This window comes from Nuphar pumila, chromosome 5 (assembly GCF_984573655.1).
Source record: "Nuphar pumila chromosome 5, dmNupPumi1.hap1.1, whole genome shotgun sequence".
Lineage (NCBI taxonomy): Eukaryota > Viridiplantae > Streptophyta > Magnoliopsida > Nymphaeales > Nymphaeaceae > Nuphar > Nuphar pumila.
In genome coordinates, this window is record NC_143253.1 from 63,782,617 (window position 1) to 63,802,783 (window position 20,167).

General features: G+C 39.7%; 1 protein-coding gene across 3 annotated transcripts; it reads right to left on the bottom strand.

The window, feature by feature from the left end:
- Positions 1 to 4,969: 4,969 nt before the first annotated feature.
- On the bottom strand, positions 4,970 to 19,782 carry LOC149837713 (serine/arginine-rich splicing factor). 3 transcript variants are annotated; one of them, XM_090006189.1, is made up of 6 exons: positions 18,869 to 19,782; positions 6,761 to 6,812; positions 6,578 to 6,667; positions 5,952 to 6,022; positions 5,700 to 5,885; positions 4,970 to 5,622 (listed from the first exon to the last, which is right to left on the bottom strand). In XM_090006189.1, exons 1-6 carry the CDS (start codon positions 19,583 to 19,585, stop codon positions 5,563 to 5,565), a joined length of 1,176 nt encoding a protein of 391 aa, XP_089862315.1. In that variant the 5' UTR covers positions 19,586 to 19,782; the 3' UTR covers positions 4,970 to 5,562. The 3 variants fall into 3 exon arrangements, with proteins under 3 accessions (XP_089862315.1, XP_089862314.1, XP_089862316.1); XM_090006188.1 differs by having other exon boundaries at positions 18,842 to 19,782; XM_090006190.1 differs by lacking the exon at positions 4,970 to 5,622 and having other exon boundaries at positions 5,747 to 6,022; positions 18,842 to 19,782.
- Between the last annotated feature and the right edge of the window lie 385 nt (positions 19,783 to 20,167).

Consider the following 20,167-nt stretch of genomic DNA (forward strand, 5'->3'; position numbering starts at 1 on the left):
AATAAGGCGCATCCCCTCAGCTGGTTGGACTGCCACTATCCAAAAAGTCCATACCAAAATTTCTTCCTGGCAGACTTTCTATCTTTCCATCGTCATTCGGCTTACCCTTATTAGGCATGTCTTGTCCTCTATCCCAAAATTTTTTATGTCCATGTTTTTGATGCCCAAGGGTGTGGAGAAGAAGTTCTCCAGTTTGATGGCAGCTTTTCTTTGGTCTGGTTGTCACATTTGGACTAAGCGCCACCTGGTTGGATGAAACTCGTTCGTGTTACCAAGGCGTATGGATGGTCTGAGAATCTTCGCTCCTAGACTAAGGAGTATTGCTCTTGTCGTGAAGCAATGCTGGATGACACACCATCTAGGCAATTTGTGTGCTCCGCTGCTCCATGCTAAGTACGGTTCCCTTGAATTGATCCATTGTATCCGTTGTCTCTGCAAGCTTCATATCTCGCATGTGTGTCGCATATGGCTTAAGGCCATGTCTTTCGTCCTCATGCAAGATGGCGATCCCGGTTCTAACGCTCAGTTTTTGCAATGGGCAATTGCGCCTAGCGGCATTTTGTGCACCAAAACTATGTATCAGTCTCTTCTTTCTCCTGGGGTTGATTGGCTTTTTGAGTGTCTTTTATGGGCAAATGGGCCAACTCCTCGCTCTCGATTCTTAGCCTGGTTAATTTTACGGAATAGGATACAAACAAATAGCTTCCTTAAGATGGTGGGTTTTCAGTATCCGAGTAGGTGCGTCCTTTGCCAAGCGGCGAAAGAATCAACCTACCATCTGTTTTGGGCCTGCCCAATCTTTGTGGATCTCTTTAAAAGTACGTGAAATCAACCTTAAGTAATTGTGAGAAAGGAATCATTTGCGCTTGACCTTCTGTGGGGTCCATTGCGGGTTCGCAGTTGCAAGCAGTGGCGGCTGATCCGGAGAACTTGGCTTCTTACTTTTTGGTGGACTGTGTGAATGACTCGTAACAATGCGATCTTTCATCAAATTTTGATTGCTTTCAATAAGCTCGTCCATTGCATCTTGGTTGATGCGTACGCAATTCTACGTCTCTCCTCTCATGTTATCCACCCCCTTCAACCGCCTTTTCTTCCTTAAGACTCTGGCTGATCTCTATGTTCTCTTATTTTTATGTTTTGCCTTCGTGCTTTCGGCCTTTTGTTTTAGGTCCGTTGTTTTTTTTGTTTTCGCGAGCTCAACTTTTTGTTGATCTCTGCCTTAGTAATGTTGATCTCTCTCTCTCTCTGAAAAAACTTAGTGATAAGTATTCTTTTGCTTAGTCTGAACCCTAGTAGTAATTGTCATTATTTATTTACCAATGCTTTACGTTGAATCAATTCAACCAAAAATTTCAAATTTTCTATCATCAAGTTTTACTGCAACTGTTGATTGTTTGTTACACAACACATTTGAGGGGTTCTCGCAACGGATTCAGAGCTCTCTTTAAATTATGGCAACCCATCGTAACTAATGACTAGAAAAGGATTAGGGTTCCCACAACAGAAGTCTGAACAAGTCATGTTGGTTGAATATATTGTTTAAGCAATTGGGTGGTCTATTAGATTTTCTTTGGTCAAGCCTAAGCAGGCATTACTCCTACTAGCCATGTCATAACTGAAATTGTTGACTGGTCTTCTGCAATGCTCCAAAAATTAAACAAATGGTCAAATAATTGAAGGTCACCACATTATACCATCAAGATGCCCTAATAAATCAAAACATAGAAATTTCTCAACAAATAAAGTTGTGTCCAATTTTTTTATTGAATACATTTAATCTTTAGCACCAACCTTTCTCTCCATTCATTAAGATCAGTTTTCCATCATAATAATTCTATTAAACAAATTTTCTTAGCTTCATCATTTGGAAAATTGAGAAGGGAGGGGACAAAAAAAAGAAACGTGACATAATCAATGTCCATGATGTGACTGGTTATTAGAAACATTGCTGTCATGTTATCAACTACTGCGGAATTTTACGCTGCCAGGACATTCTTGGCCCACCTAGTCAGGTGTGCAGAGCTCTTCTGGAGCCAATTTGTTGTAGGGTTCTCCAATCAAGCGTGTGGGATAGCCATTTTCTAAGCGTGAAACCAGAAGTTTCAATTGGCTTTGACAATAATTTGTCTTGGTCGCAAGTTCGAACCTGACCCTAGCCCCTCAATGTTGACATTATCAGAGAATTATAGGGTAGTGGTAGGGGCCGTACAATACCCACGTTCATATATGCAAACATTTGTCCACCAAGTTGGTCAGGTGGATGGCTCTGTATTATTGTGTAGAAGAGGGGTGGTCTGTCATCAGGATAAGTGTCACTTGCCTAATTTTGTCCACTTACAAATTTTAAAAAAGTCTGTTGGGTGTCGGTCATCCTGGGTTGTCAACGGGTCGGGTTTGGTTCAGACTCAGGTGAAACCAGACCTGGCCCCAATTTCAGGTATGGTATCAGATCCGGACTCGGGTCTAATCAGACCCATCATAAGAAAAATCATACCCAGACACGATAAGACCGGGTCTTAAGTGGAACTCGGGTCAGACCCGGGTCTGGTATAAAATTTCACAAACTATACCCAGCCCCATGTATTAATAATAATCAGACCTTCGGATTTGAACCCAGATCTTAATCGGGTCTTCTTATTTATCACCATACCTCCCGATCCTATAGGGTTTGGTATGGATCAGGTCCGGGTAAACCCGGCAGGTTGACACTCCTAATCCTATACGGTGGTAAACCTGTAACAAAGACACCCAATTTTAAAGAATAATAAGAACACCGATACGAACTTCATGAGCTTCCATAAACTTTATTGAATGAAACTTGGCTTCACTAACTTAAACGAACACTCTCTGAAAAACAAACAATATCATAGAACAAAAACATATACACCTACCGGTATAAATTCAGATTTTCCGTTATAGACAAAACTAGACTCTCACCACTTTTTTTTTTTAAAGGTAAACTGGGGTTAGGAAGACCCCACCAGTTACTATTTCACGTATCACTGGGGTTTGAACCTACAACGTCCTACCACAAGGAGACGTGCAGTGACAGCTCTCTCTCTCTCTAGAGAGAGAGAGAGAGAGAAGGGCGTAACATCGGACGCCCTTCTCGTTGAACAGTGGTAGGGCATGTCTATTGATTTTTTTTTTTTTGCATGTTTGTGACCTGTAGTGGCGGTCATGAGTCTGGGCAGAGAAAAGCCATTTTGTGGCGGTCGTAACTGCTGCTAAATGCACTTTTTAACAAAACAAAAGACGTTTGGCCGCTATCTTGAGTGATCAGCGGCAGAAAAGCATCTAATTTTCATTGGACACTTTTTGTTTTTGACTTCTCTCTCTCTCTCTCTCTCTCTCTCTCTATATATATATATATATATATATATATATATATATATATATATATATATATATATATATATATATATGAGAGAGAGAAAGAGAGAGTTTATCTAACATTAAACTAGTTGTGTTTGATATTAGTTATATTCAACCATATTAAAATGATTAAAACGATTAAAACACCCTTAAAGACAGTTTTTGAAAATGCATGGTTTTTTTTTGTGTGACACCATCAAACCCTAGACATGCATCTGCACTGTGGAACAATGTTTGGGAACAGGGACATGGTACACTGATTAAAAAAAAACTTGGGTTAAGGGCTCTCTCTCTTATTAGAGCTATGAATATGAAAGTTCATTGATTAGGGCTTTGAATCAAATTTCTTCAATTAGAGTTTTTTTATATTTAGTTTGATTAGGGTTTTTCTTTGATTTGATTAAGTTTTTTTTCTTTGATTTTTTTATTAGGACTTTGATAAAAAATATCAGTTCTTATTTTTTATCAAATTACTCAAATTTTAAATAGTTTTTAGTATTTAGATTCAATTTGATATTCATATTTAGGCCTAAAATCCATAATAAATATGTTAAAACGGATCCAATTGTACAATCCAAAACCAAGTTATCAGACTCACTAGCCACATGTATCTAAGTTGTTGTGTGGACAATGTAAAAGACAGGCGCCAAACACAAGGAACACAATTTCTTGTCCCATCAAAACAAACGTTAAAAGTATTTCATTTTTTACTAAATAGACAAAACATGTGTTCTGTCATTGTGTTTTGTCCAATCTTGAGCATGCAATCAAATACACCCTACAGGTCTTTTGAAATTAAAGAGAAACCTAAAGTCAACCACATTATATATATATATAGAAGGCACAGAACTATTGAGCTAAAATTATCGACTTAATCAGACTAACACAGTTTGTTTGATAAGGATCAAACCTTAAATCACGTTGTTTGGGTCTAAAAATATGATTTTTTGAGTCTTGAAATTTTAATGTATTGTGGGCCTTTGAAGCCTTAAAAAAAGCTTTCATGTCACAAATGATTCAAAACTCATTTTATACTAAACAAACCTTTAGATCACATCCATAAAGTCTCATAAAAAAGTCTGAAATATATGAAAAGAAAGTGATTTATACTCAATCGTGCCTACAATGGCACCAAATATTAACTCTATATATTGAAGGCTCGGAGTTATTGTCTCAACACCCATATTTTTTCAGGTTCCACTCAACCTTCTTCAGTCTATACCGAGGCATCAACTGATAAGATCATGTCCAGTAATTCTGCAACGACATCAAGCATGCACCTCAGCATCATCCACCGAGGAGGTAGATGGTGATCACCATGACCGGCAGCTGAGTGTCTTATAGAATGCTGGTGAGATAATGCAAACAGACCAGTGAATCCACAAAGTTGTGAGGCCTCTTGCATGGCTTGGCCCACATTCACAACACACAATCTGGATCAAAATCCAAACCCAAACCCAAGCTTTATTGGGCTTTTGAGAGAACCATCTAAATAACTGTTTCGATCATGACACCCAATTCAGCTCGTTTATATGGGAAAAATAAAAAAAATTGCTCAAGAGAGAGAGAGAGAGAGAGACGCCATATGAAATATAGGAATACACTTTATATCTAAAACGTACATACAGCAATGAACATTGGGTTAAGAGTCATGCACCAGCACTTGAACTTTTGAACTTGTTTCACATAATTAGTGTACCTGTGGACTTAGGTTAGCAGACTTGCGCCTAGGACTTGGCTCTCAAACCCCCAGCCCAGCGTGAGGGAGAACTAAGCACTCATCCGAATAAGCAGAGAGGACGAAGATCCAAACCCAGCCCAACCCAGGAGGGGGCCGTACAGGCTACAACGGCCAGCTTGCCCCATTGATATGTCCACGCCAGGCTTGACTTTGAGCTAAGTCTCACTCATAAAACATCTCCCTTCCAACAATACACGATGAGCTTCCCTTTTCCGTTTTTCTGATATAAACAAAGCTAGACTAGGCTCCGGCATCAAAGCAATCAGGCGGACTAGACACAAAGCCAAATCCCACAAAGCTAACTCAGGCTAGGCTAGGGTTGGGCCCTGGCCAAGGCCAATCGGGCATAGTTAGTTCGGCCAAGCCCCCCACATGTAAATTCCTGGCCTACACAGGTAGCATCTCAAACCCGAGTGTGTCATACACTGCATGTCATTGAATGTTCATCCATTTTGGAGCTTCCGGGCTCGATTGCGCCAAGAACCTTGTTGCATAGCAAGCACCTGTGACCAGTGCAGTTTTACCAAGTGAATTTCAACTAAGCATGAAACATGCGCTACCAGGAAATTGAATGATTTACCTTTTCGCTCACAACACTGGAAGGGTTGGTCTTACTCTCTTCTTTCTTATAGACACCGGCGTCCTCATCCGCTTCAGGAATACTGCTGTCATTGCCTCTGAGTTCCTCTGTGAGGTTGGGCAGGGCCGTTGGCACCCCAAAAATGGCTTGGTCATGCGCAGCTTTGACTTCAGCCTCTCGATTTGCCTTTGGAATCAATCAACCAAGGATGAGAGAAAGAAGAGAGAGAGAGAGAGAGAGAGAGAGAGAAACCTCCACTGCAGAAAATCTAAAATTCCGTCCTAAATCTTTCAGCAGTCCTGAATCATCTTCTTCAGCCGAAGCTTTAAAAAATAGTAATTTAATCATCAGTTTAGCAAATAAGAGATATTTCTATATCATAGCAGAGTAGATTTCTATAGCAGAAAACAAACAGCTGAACTAGTAATCCTCAACATGGTGGAGTGCGAAGAGAATGAACATTTTTTTTATTTATCATAAAAAGGTGAACTTTTTTCAATTTCAGACAAGGGCAAATAGCAAGAAGTTCATGAACAATCAGTAAACAAAAGCAGGTAAAAAACTTGATACATACTGGGCTCTTGACCATATCCCAGCTAGCCATACTAGGGAAAGCTCTAAGCATAGGCATGGCTTATAAGACGGCAAATCAAAAGCCACAGCATACCAGGAGCACAGGGAGACTCAAGGTAACTGACACAAGCTAAGAGCCTTGCTGCAACTTGCACAGGTCAAGCATGTGCTGGATTTACTAAAGCCGAACATGAACTCAGAATGATGACACAAGATTTCCAACTTCAATTAAGAGTTTGAATCATTGACCATACAAATGCCTAGAATAACGATCAATAGATGTAGTCAAGATCACAAAGACAGACCTTCCAAATCTTCATCATCAAGGGGCGCATCCTTGTTGAAATCGAAGCGCTCCCACTCCTTGCTCATACCCTTTGTAGAATCTTTTGACACTGTGAAGTAATGCCATATTATTCACACCATACATGATACATGTTAATCCAATGCATATAACAACGGCCTGCAGAATGGACTAAATGTGGTACCAGTCTGTGAAAGTTGAAGCTTCATCTTTGCTTTTACTCTTTCAGCCGGTGTCTGATAAGAATGATCAAGACAGATGAAAACATTGAATCGAAGACTGATAATGAATGAGACCAACAAGTAGAATACAATACAGATAGTAGGAAACAAAGGACAGCTTAGCAGGAAATTGCAAAGAACGCTCATCAGAGCTGTTTAACAATACTAGGTATTCAAAACAGAAACAATAATAAGTAAAATAATAAACTAGTACACCACCTCAAGAAGTCCATGGGACGAGAACACAACCTAATCCATAGGTCTGACAAACCAAAAACACACTACATCAAACCAATCATCTGCTAATCTGTGCTACATATCAATGCCACCCATGATAGAACCCTAAAGTAACTCAGCACAAAGTGCTGAATTGCATTCACCACACAGTGTACCAAGAGATTCTTATCAATGTGAATTATGCATTGTGCTCTCCCTTCTCCACTTGACAGATAGGTGCAGTGCATTCAAATTTGGGAATAACACCCCCCCCCAAAAAAAAAAAAAAACATGAAGCGATCATGTTCTGCACCATCTAATATTTAAGCAAGTTTTCATAAGTAACTCCAAGTACAACTAAACTTACATTTCAAGCTAGCAGGTTATGAGAACACATATCATAAATGCTCGGGTTTTAGAAAAGAAAATTAATGTAGGCATTATCTGGCAAACATCTCAAGGGCCTCCTAAAAGGGAAAGCATTTTAACATTATGAACAGCCTCAAAAGTGCATAGGAAACATTAGTATCCCGGCCATGGGTGCTCGATGTGCCCCAAAACAGCAAGGAATACAACTAGATATACATGTTCTATACGATACAAACCCCATAATACCTGCACAAAAGGAGGTTATATGAGTATAGTGCAGCATCCAGCAAATATGATACGGCTATGGAACATACACATGCTTGCTATATCCAACCCAGACTTACACCCAACATGGATCTGAACCATATCAATATATGATGGTCCCGAAGTCTTGTGAGAGGAAGTTGGAGGCACTTACTATACCGAATCCTCCATGGGCTCCGTTATGAATGGCAGTGGTATGAAACGCCTACACTTTTCCAACGAGAACTATATAAGCAGAAAAGGTGGGCAGAATCTTGCCAGGACTCCCACCTTGATATTGGTCCTAGATTTTAATCAAGCAATCCATACCCTTGGAGTAAAGGCATCCCTAGGAAAACAGAAGAGTCCGAAGAAGACTCATCAGATGAAGAATCAGAGAAAGAACTCCAGAGACTCACATTTGAGCCTCATCCTCTCTCTAACGAGGCCAGTGTCTTGGGCATAAATAAGTACCAGACTTATGTGATGACCTGTCATCTAGACAAAGCAAAGAGTAGGTCAAAGAGCAGAGGGTACGATTCTCTACTGAAGCGGAAACTCAAGAGCATGTCCAAAAGGAATTGGACCGTATGCGGGAGGAAAACAGAAATTCCTATTTCCCCTCCTGACCCAGATGATTCCTAGTTGAAGTGGAAGCCTCCTAAACCCAAAGATTTTTATCTTGCCTAATTGGAAACTCGGGGATGGTGCTGGAGGCATATGCTCAGGATGGGCCTGAACCCAGAGGAAGGGCTTCAAAGGCCAATAACGGCGACCAAATGGCATAGCCCTTCCCGCCATTCTCCATTATTGCATTAATTCAAACAATTTGATTAAAATCACCCTTGGCTTGCCACAAGTGAAACAATTATTGCTTGTGGTGGTGATCTTTGTGTCTTACTAGGCTGAGCTTTAGCTTTCAACTTATTTTTGTTATTTTTTGTATTATTTTTGTATTATTTTTGTATTTATTTATTAGGTTTAAAATCTCTACAACTTACTTTTGTTAAACCGTCTATGGCCAGGTTCATCATGATCTTAACTTATTAAAAGCTTAGACTTGGATTTACTTCTCACGTGTTCTTATTCTAACGCTTATTTCAAGGGTAAGTAAAGACAAACATATATTGAGCTCGGGCTAAGTGCAGTTGCTACTACCTTTTAGTATGATTAAAAACTGCCTAACATGGTGGATACTTATAGGGGTGTAAATAGGTCAAATGTAGCCCACACCAAACCAACTAAGGATATCGGCTAATCGGATTTGGAGTTGAATTCCAATTTGAATGGAGAAAGGGAAGTATTGAATCCAACTAATTAGGGATGGCCACGAGCCAAGCTCGAGCATCGCTCAGGCTCAAAAAGCTGATCTTGTTCTAGCCGAGATTGAGAGCTCTATGTACAAACTTGGCTCGGGTTCACGGGCACTAGGAACTGAGCCTGGATGTAGTGTTACACACCACAATAGACAATGAAATCCCCTAATCCATGTGGCAGGGGACGGGTCCTCTTAGACCATATGACAGTCTTTTCTAGCACACCATCATCTCGGATCCATGTGGTTGTCTCCTACGCTCCCGTAGTGGGAGAGTGGGTCCTTTAAACCATATGACGGGCCCAAAGAGTTCGTCGTCATTCTGGATCCATGAGAAAATATGCAAAATTTAGTATAGTTTCTTTATTAAATTTCATTTATCATGTGAAACAAATTCGCAGGGCACTCTCCCAGGTTCAGAAGCCATAACTTATGGCTACTCAAATAAAGCCACATCAATACATATTTAAAGTTCCAATAATCAGTGCTTCTACTGGTACTCATGCAGTGTAGATAACTGGGTAAACACTGACATCCCAGGGACTAATGCATCAACAATTACACATTATGTCATGAAAGCCTATGTATTTATATGCAAACACTGTTAAAAGTCATTTCAGGGTCACAAAAGATTTATTTCTAGCAAGTTGTTTTCAAATCAATACAGTTTCGTTTAGTTAAATGTCAAATCTCATGGCCACCAATTCATTAAAACATCCTCCTATACTTACAATTCCAAAGCAAACAGATATGACATCAAGATACTATGTGACATAATTCATTATAATGCTAGGTCCCATAACAGGTATAAACAGAATGTCCATAGAAGCTCATGTAGCTGACTGAAACATGAGCTCATCTCCAAAATTCTCCGTGCACCTATCACAATCTCATTCAATACAAACCACACATGCTAACACATAATAATTAAAATTTCAAAACCTAGACATGCTGGAATTGATTCAAACTGAACTAAAATTATATAATAATTAAAATTTCAGAACCTAGACATGTTGGAATTCATTCAAACCTAACATGATAAATTACATAATGATTAAAATTTCAGAACCTAGACATGCTAGAATTCATTCAAAATTTCAAACACTACAACAGGTTTTTTGTTTAAAACTTAAAATCTGATAGGGTTCACAATCGAACCCCAAAACTGATTTTTATGTACTTGTGATAAAAAAAAATCAAAACCCCCAAACAGCATACATTTGATAAAAATCAAAATCCCAAAACAACCTAAATGTTGTAATTCAAAGTTTTAAAACCCCAAACCGATTTTGATGTTATGATTAAAATCAAACAACAACAACAACTACGCCTTCATCCCAAAACAATTGGGGTCGGCGATATGAACCAAAAAAGAATGATTCCACATGAATCCTTCTCCTCCAATCATTTCTATCCAATGCCATGTCCTCGGTGAGGTTCAAAGCATTCATATCCTTTCCTATCATCTCCATCCAAGTCTTCTTAGGCCTACCCCGGCCTCTTTTAACTAATATATTTTCCCATTTCTCCATCCTTCTAACTGGAGCATCATTAGGCCTTCGCCGAATATGTCCAAACCACCGTAAACGATTCTCTCTCATCTTATTTTCAATGGATGAGACGCCTACCTTCTTATGTATCTCCTCGTTTCGAATCTTATATTTTATTGTATTTCAACACATCCATCTACGCATACGCATCTCAGCTACACTTATTTTTTGAATATGATGTCTCTTGGCAGCCCAACATTCCGTACCATATAGTAAAGCGGACCTAATTGTCGTCATATAAAACTTTCCCTTCAACCGCAATGGCATTCTACGATCGCACAACACTCCAGTTGCACTTTTCCATTTCATCCACCCAACCTTTATCCTATGATTTACATCTCCATCAATTTCTCCATACTTTTGAATGATAGATCCCAAATATTTGAAACAGTCATCCACCGGTATTTCTTGCTCACCAAGCTTCACTACACTGCCATCACTACTTCGTTGCTTACTAAACCGACATTCCATATATTCTGTCTTACTCTTACTCAACTTAAAACCTCTTGCTTCCAATGTATGTCTCCATAATTATAACTTAGCATTAACCCCAACTCCAAACTCATCAATCAAAACAATATCATCAACAAACAACATACACCACAGCACATTTTCTTGAATTGATCTCGTAAGCTCATCCATCACTGTAGCAAATAGGAAAAGGCTTAATGCAGATCCTTGATGTAACCTAACCGTTATAGAAAAATTGGTTGTCACCCCTCCACAAGTGTGGACATTGGTTACTACTCCTTCGTACATATCTTTAATTATACTAATGTACTTGAGAGAAACACCTTTCTTCATCATTGTCCACCAGAGAACATCCCTAGGTATTCTATCGTATGTCTTCTCCAAATCAATAAAAACCATATGCAAATCTTTGTTCCTCTCTCTATATCTCTCAATAAGTTGTCTAAGAAGATGTATAGCTTCCATAGTTGATCTTCCAGGCATAAAACCAAATTGATTCTCCGATATCATGACAACCTTCCTCAACCTATACTCAATCACCCTCTCCCAAAGTTTTACAGTATGACTCATGAGTTTTATACTACGATAGTTTGTGCAATCTTGTATATCACCCTTATTCTTATATAGAGGCACCAAAGTACTCTTCCTCCACTCATTAGGCATCTTATTTGTCCGCCAAATCTTGTTAAAAAGATTTGTCAACCATTCTAAACCTTTCTCACCCAAGCATTTTCAAGCCTCGATAGGTATACCATCTGGGCCAACTTCCCTTCTTGATTTCATTTTCTTCAAAGCCTCTGCAATTTTTTTCTTTTGAATCTTGCGCATGAAGTCACGATTCATCTCATGAAAAGGAATGGAGAAATCTCCAAGATCCTGAGCATGACTTCTATTAAATAGCTTATCAAAATAATCTTTCCATCTCTCCTTAATCTCCTCATCTTTGACTAAAACCCTTTGCGTTTCATCTTTGATACATCTAACCATACCCAGATCCCTCGATTTCCTGGGTATGGTTAGATGTATCAAACACCAACACAAAATTTTCTACTGTAAATAAAACTTTGTTGGGGTTTAGAATCAAACCCTCAAATACCAAGTTTTACTGTTATGATTAAAATCAAACATCAACACAAAATTTTCTGCTATACATAACAAAAAATTTGTTGGGGTTTAAAATCAAACCCCCAAACCGTTTTTTTATTGTTATAGTTTACATCAAACATTAACACAAAATTTTCTGTTGTACATAACAAAAAATTTGTTGGGTTTAAAATAAAACCCCCAAACTGATTTTTACTGTTCGGATTAACATCAAACACAAATATAAAATTTCAGCTGTAAATAAAATTCTGTTGGGGTTTAGAATCAAACCCCCAAATACTGATTTTTACTGTTATGATGAATATCAAACACAAATATAAAATTCCTATTGTAAATAAAAATTTGTTAGGGTTTAAAATCAAACCCCCAAATACTGAATTTTACTGTTATGATGAACATCAAACACAATATAAAATTTGTGCTGCATATTGCGAATTCAATGTCAGTTGCAAACAAAAACATGTTTACAAAAAAAAAATGAACAATCCCCAATTAAATTTTCCTTTTTGTGCTGGAGTATTCAACTACCATGATAAAAAAATCGTGAATCCAAAACTCTGATCATGATACACAAGAACAAAAATGAACCGTCAAACCCCATGCTAAAACTGATTCTAAGATCAAATCGACCAATCCACAATCAGAACCAGTACAAATTACACAATAAACAAACAAAATCCTACAAAAACCCCTATGATACGCATGCTTTACAACCATGGGGGTGGAGTTCAAGAACCTACCTTGGATAACAACAACAACAACAACTACGCCTTCATCCCAAAACAATTGGGGTCGGCGATATGAACCAACAAAGAACCTACCTTGGATGTATGCCCAAAATGCGAAGAGAATCCTGAATCCGAGCATCCCTACGCAAAATCCCCAATTTTTCTTCATGAAATGGTCGATCCACACACTAAACATGACCCCACATGGCCCATGCCTCCACCCAAGTCCACCGGCTGAAAAGGAGTGAGAAAGAGGATCATGGGGAATGGGACCTTCCACGGTCAGCAGGCGGGTAGAGGGAAGAGGAATGAGAGAGAGAGAGAGAGAGATGTGTAATAAAAGGGGGGAGGAAGAACACGAGAGGAGAAAAGGGAGAGAATGAGATAAAGAAAGGAAGAGAGAGAGCAAGGGTGCATAAATGGGAGAGGGGGCTTCAGGTTAACTTAAACTTAATAAAGTTTAAGTGGCTTTAAGCCACCCATTAAAGGGTAATGACAATGAGGGGGCTGGCTGTGCGTATTTACGCCAGCTGCCCCTGCCAAAAGACAATAATGCCCAAAAAAATCCCAATGTGCCCTTCTCATACCCATTTCGCCCTTGGTTGCCTCATTATTTACACATCTACCCTAAGTTCTAAAAACCAATTTCTATTTCCTAAATTTTCTATATCTCCTGACAAAAATACACTTATTATTTTGCAAAAATTCTACGTAACTCCCTTTTTGCCCAAATTGCCCTTCACACACACAACAATAACAATTTGATCCCGAAATAAAATGATCGAATTCATGCCCAGTTTTGATTGAAACATCAATCCAACAACCAAAAAATTCCTCCAATGACCACCTCAATACTTTAGAAAATATTTTATATACAAGCCACAAACTGTGAAAGCTCTTTGGGGTTTCTTGGGGCCCTGAGCCCACTTAAGTCCCAAACCTAATTTAGGTCCACTGGAATACATCGAGTGGTATCAGAGCTAACAATCATCATTCCTCTAATTTTTTTAAAATGAATAGTGCCTACGAAACCTCCAAGAAGAGGAGCAACCCTAAGCTTGATCGTGTAGGAAACCGCATGTCCAGACTTGCGGAGAGCTTCCAACATACGTCGAATCTATTGCAGCAAATCTAGGCAAAACTCCAAGTCACACGGAGTAACTTTGACTTGCTGCCCATGATAAAGATGTCCTTGATAAGCGTGTCAAAAGTTTAACATGTGATTCAACACTAACATCACAACACGATGAGAAAACTGACAAAGAAAGCTTGAAAGCGAGTAAAGACTAGTCTCGTGGTACATACGAGACTCATGCGCATATGGGAGCCCCACAGGCCACCTAGGGCAGTGGCCTTTGGAGGCCCCACACCCTGCAAGGAGGTGCGCGGGAATCAAAAACTCCATTAGCATCTCAACCACCGAAGGTGATTTATTCACTGACATCACCATCTCAAAAGCTTGCCATATATTTGCGAACATATCCCTTTATGCTTGGCCAATAAAAGAGTCTTAACCCTCTAATAAGTCTTGGACAGACCCTTGTATCCTCCAATTGGAGCATCATACACCTTGTGCAAAAGATTCCAGATCACATTGCTCTACAATATTAAATAAATTTGTCCTTTATAGAACAAGACCTCATCTCTAACCATGTGGTTAGGGTAACTCTCCGGATCTTTACCCAACCCACACACAATATTTTGTATCTCACTATGGCCCTTTTGAGCATTACATGCTTGGCTTCACATATTACATTCAATAATTGTGAGTGTCTATAAGTTCAATTGCTACTCGAATCATCGAGAAAGTGCATTGGAGGTCTTGTTTTCTATTCCTTTCTCATATTGAATCTCGAAGTCATATCGCATGAGCTTTGCAACCCACCTTTACAGGTTGACGATAGTAATTTACTATCCTAACAAATACTTGAGGTTCTGATGGTCGGTACGTAAAACAAACTTATGCTCAATGAGGTAGGGGCACCACTTCTATACTGCAAGTACCATTAGAAGCATCTCCTTGTCATAAGTAGACAAGGCTTGACTATGATTGGGCAAGGCCTTGCTCATGAAGGCAACGCGGTATTCTTCTTAGGAGAGGACAATACCTATACCACTTTCATAAGTATCCATCTCTACCACAAACACCTTGGAGAAGTCTGGCAAGGGAAGCACGGGGATGTGGCACATCGCATACTTCAACCTCTCGAATGCATCGATGGTCTTGTCGAACTACACGAACCCATCATTTTTCAAGAGGGAGGTAAGGGGCTGAGCAATGTGACTGTAATCACTCACAAATCTATGACCTCTCAAAGTTTAAAATACACAAAAATGTTTGTATGAATATACACCCACTTGTAGGTCGAAGAGTATATAGCAACATTGAAGAGTTGGGAACTCGATAATGTAACAGGATCAAAATAATAAATGTGTGTAAGCATCATGTAAGTGCAACAAAAATTAAAATATAAAGAAATAAGATATATGCATGCACTTGGGAGAACATTGAATTTTAGTGCATTTTGTTCTTATCGACACCTTGCTGAGTGTTTCCCTTGTGTAGTTGGGATTTGTAGAGTCGTTTGCCACCTTAGAGGGGTGGGCCAATGGTTTGCTTTTGACTGAATTTTTTTTTTTGGTTTTAGTTGCTTCTACTGTTGTACTGCCCTGAGGCATGTTGAGTTGAAAGACCAACGAAAATGGTTGTTATCTCACCCTACTATTTTTTATTGGTTTTTAGGTACCTAGTGGTAGCCAGGAAAGTGGAGGCAGACACGCGAGACTAAAGAACCTGCATGGATGGATCTAAGACTCTACTATCGTATATTTTGGGATTTTATTTTGTAAATGAATTGTCCTTGGTGGTATATGTGAAATTTAGTCAGATTTCAAATGAAATGATATTTTGCATATGTGTGCAACTTCTCTATGCCTTGGATTAGGTTTTTGGGACCTAAATAACTTGTTATGGGAATTTTCTATTTATATGATTTGAAAGTCTTCCATTGTGTTTTAAAGAAAAGTGATATATAAAAATAAAATAAAAAATAGAGGGGTTACACTTGCAATGCCATTTGGGCTGACCAATGCCCCCGCCATATTCCAGCGGGTCATGAATAATGTGTTCTAACCCATGCTCTGCAAATATGTCATCGTATTTTTTATGACATACTCATCTATAGTCAGATATGAGAACATTTAGAACATGTAAGGGTTGTTCTACAAACTCTGAAGGAGCACAAATTCAATGCTAAGAGGTCCAAGTGCAACTTCGGACACTCAAGAGTATCTTACCTTTGCCAGACTGTCAACAAGCAAGGTGTGAGTGCAGACCCCAAGAAGATAGAAGCAATACTCTCATGGCATAAATTGACATCACTCAAAGCCTTGAGAGGCATCCTTGGACTCACTGGTTAATATTGGAGGTTTATAAGGAACTATGAAATTATTGTTGCCCTCTTGATCGTCATGCTGAAGAAGAATGCATTCTGGTGGACTGAGAAATATGAGCTTGCTTTTGAGGAACTCAAGAAAGCTAAGTGTGAAGCACCCGTGTTAGCTCTACCAATTTTTTTCAAAGAATTAGTAGTCAAAACCGATGCTTGTATAAATGGAACCGAGACAGTATTAATGCAAGAAGGTCACCCTTTAGCCTTCATAAGCAAGAGTCTCTCCAACTGCGCCAAGGCCCTCTCTACTTACGAGAAGGAAATGCTCACAATTATGTTAGCTCTCGAAAAGTGAAGATTGCATCTCCCGGGAAGGTACTGTGAGGTCGAGGTCTGTACTGATCACAAAAGCCTCAAATATCTCATGGAGCAGCGAATTCGGCTTGAACCAAATTGATTTCATTAAAAAAAATTGGAGTGTGTATAGAGGGCGGGACCCTACCCGCTTGGCTGAAACCTTTTTTTGTACTTGTTCAACAAAAATTCTACATATCCTAGAACTAGCCACCATATGACTTTATTAGCCGAGTTTAATCAGGCTAATCAAGCTTGAATGCCTGGTCAAGCTCAGCTTGTTTACTTACTCGAGCAAGTTCGAGCCGGGTTTAAACAAGGCGAGCTCAAGCTAGCTCAGCTCGTTGTGCAACCCTATAACTAATAACATGTATTGGGATTCGGACATTAATCAGATTCAGTTGTAAAATATTAAACCAAAACTGGATCCACTTATTAATCATATTCAATTTCCTTTACTGAATGCAACTAAACAGAATGAGATTTGGGCAAAATATTCAATATCATCCAATCCGCTGACATCCCCAAATACTAGATTCTTACCTGAAATGATATTTCTTGCAATAACCAAGCCCTCTACCATGACCTGCATCTTGTTTACATGCTCAACTTCATTTCTCCCTTCTTCTTAATGGAATGATATTGTTCTAGCAATAATGGAATGTGGGTCTTAGAAGTTGTGTCATATCTTTCTTTAATTGCTGTGATCACCTCTTTAGTTGTTATGTAACTTTCAAACACTCTAATCCAAGACATCCGACATAAAAGATAACATAGCCATCCTAGTAGCTAAGTCATCTCTTAGAAATTATCACATTTTTTATTCCATCTTTTTCTGATGACTTGTCATTTATTACTAGAGGATCTGTTTCTAAAACGTAGGATATTTTCTCATCCATAAAGCTATATCCTATCTTTCGCCTCCACATGTCAAAAATTGTTCCATCCAATTTCATTGTCTTTACCAATTTAGTAGATACAACCATAGCTCCCCACAATTTTAATATCTAAGTGTATATGAAATACCTTACATAAGATTCAAAACATATGATATAAGATTTAATAGTCTTATGCTCTACAGCTTTAGTCAAACAAACTTGAATAGATAAGAAACAACCACAAACTACATAAGTTATTTTCGTAATTTCAAGAAATAAAAGCAGAGATCATATTCGTGCACCCAACAAGCTGCAATTTATAGAAATGCTATTCAATTTTGATATTATTTCTATAATTCTCATAAATATCTGATAGTTTTCTATAATGCTACAAAGTTCAGAAAGACTGCATGCAATTTCAGAAGGTTTTGAATGTTGTTCTACAGTTTCAGAAAATTCTGAATGCTTTCTTGTAATTTGCAACCTCAGAACAATTGTATTATAAATACAAGAAGCCACAACAGCTTATCCATAATTCTTCAAAACTACAGGTATTCATTAGTACATACAGAGGAATAGAACCACTAGAGCATAATTGCAGGAAGTAACAATTGTTTAAAAAAGATGCTGATTTCCAATAAACTATGGCACAAGATGCTGGCCACCAGATGAATTTGCTGACTGTCTCGGGATCATGCCGGATACACAAGACTTAATAAGTGTAAAAGAGGGAGTGGAAGTGTATAGGATTTGGTTTGGGTAGGAGATAACTAGTGTAGTGGAGGGTGGCAGCCTTGCGGGGTGGGGCCAAGGTACAGGCACCATGCTAACGACAAGTGCTCTTTGTTGGAGCATCTCAAGCCATCCGAAGAATTGTGCACACAACCAGCAGCAGCAGCCCCACAAAAAATAAATAAATAAGACACTCAGCCAGAAAGAAAAACTTAAACATGGGTTGGCCGAGCCAGTGATGTGTATCAGGTCATCCAGTGTGATACCACCTGCAACATCTCAGGGCATCCCACAGAGGATAGTTACCATCGGTAGGGACTCATTTCTGGATAGCACAATGTAACAAAGAGAAAATGGTGTCCGTTTCCAGCGATAAAGAGCCAGCAACAACAACAGAGAGGTTTCATTTCTCCGGGTTGACTGAGGAAAGACGCTGGCCTGCACGTCTATAGTGACCAGAGAGATTGAAGATTAGAGACCGCCGATAAGGTTAATCTCCTACTTCTATTTGTTACAATTAAAGAACGCCCAGATTGTTTGGTATAGACCAAAGATTGTGTTCTGCTTGTTTTTTCTACAGCATTTGACAGATTTGCACACCAACAGTTGGTTGAAATCTCTCAATGAAACACTTGATGTTGCGTTACTACTTTAGATTTTCCCTAAAAAGAAAAAAGAAAATGACATCAAACCATCCCATTTTCGCATAATTTGCTTACCATCTTATCATAGCCATCGATCAATCGTGAATAATCAATATCGCCCTTCCCATCGATTCTTCTATTTTCTGGCTTCTTCTTTGCCTTGGGAGAAGAACTCCGGCTTCTCCGCGGACCTTCCCTAGAGACAGAATCAACACGACTCCTGTGATAAGAATCTGAACTCCGACCATCTCTCCGGTGGTAACCCGACCGCCAGCGGCCACTCTCTTCCTCGGGCGAGTAACTCCTCGACCGACTTCTCCTCCTACTCCGCCTACTTGATCCCTTAGAACTCCGGCCGTCTTCCCTCCTCCGATCTTCCGAAACCCTAAAATCCGAACGACGCCGATGATCAGACCTCCCACGGCCGTTCTCTTCCCCCGAAGAATAACTCCTCGAGCGACTCCTCTGCTTCTGCCTCTCTGACCCCTCAAAACTCCGATCCACCAAAGCCCCAGACCCTGAAGGACGTTGACGCTGGCTCCTCTCGAAGACCGATTCCTTCCGCTTGAGCTTGTTCTGAATTCTCTCGATCCGGCATTCCTTCTCAATGTCGGCCTCGGTCTGCGGGTTCGATGCGGCAACGAAATTGCTCAGAGTGAAAAGACCAGGGGCTTTGCTAAACGAGGAGGAGGATGAGCCCGAAGAGTACCCCAAACCCTGCTTGAACCTCGCCGCTCCCTCACCCCTGCGGGTGAGCTCTTCGAAGTATGCCGCCGCTTTCTCTTCCTCCATCAGAGCATCAGAATGTGAAGAGAGAAAAAGAAACCCTGGAATCCTTTGGAAAATAAAACCCTAGATTTGGATGAAACGGAGATCACCTTCCAGGGTTCCTGGCCGTCGATTGACGAGATTATAGTATGAGATAGTCGCGGCTCCTAGAGTTCAAGGGAACGAGAAACCCTAGATTAGCAGGGAATTGTTTTCTAGGGTTTTTTTATTCAAAGACGACGAAGCTGAGAGGGGAAAACCAGAAGTGTTTGTTACTTGAGAGCGGCTACAACGTGGACCGGGTCGGATCGGGGTCCATTTTGAGAGAGAGAGAGTGGAGTCGAGCCCAGTAGCCCACAAATTCAGATTTCCGGTTTTGGGTCGGGTATGTCACTGGACCTGGGTCAGCTTTAGTAATGGGTTTGGGGGTTCATTTTGCAAAATCTATTGCATGCACATTAGAATGTGTATCAACCATTGTTCTTGTATCAAGATCAAAAAGTTAATGACATGTTTCATTTAGTACGGGCGACTTGTGAAAGTCACCAAGTTGACAGATCGTCACAAGTTCGAAACCCACAGGTGGTGTCCCTTGACCCAAGGTCG

What these genes read in the sequence shown, in the direction of transcription:
- LOC149837713 (XM_090006188.1), bottom strand. Translation starts at nt 19,585, where the DNA reads ATGGAGGAAGAGAAAGCGGCGGCATACTTCGAAGAGCTCACCCGCAGG. An exon ending in TGATGATGAAGATTTGGAAG is followed by an intron (nt 6,023 to 6,577) that starts GTCTGTCTTTGT and finishes TATTTTTTAAAG; the next exon opens with CTTCGGCTGAAGAAGATGAT. An exon ending in CCAGTGTTGTGAGCGAAAAG is followed by an intron (nt 5,623 to 5,699) that starts GTAAATCATTCA and finishes CACTGGTCACAG; the next exon opens with GTGCTTGCTATGCAACAAGG.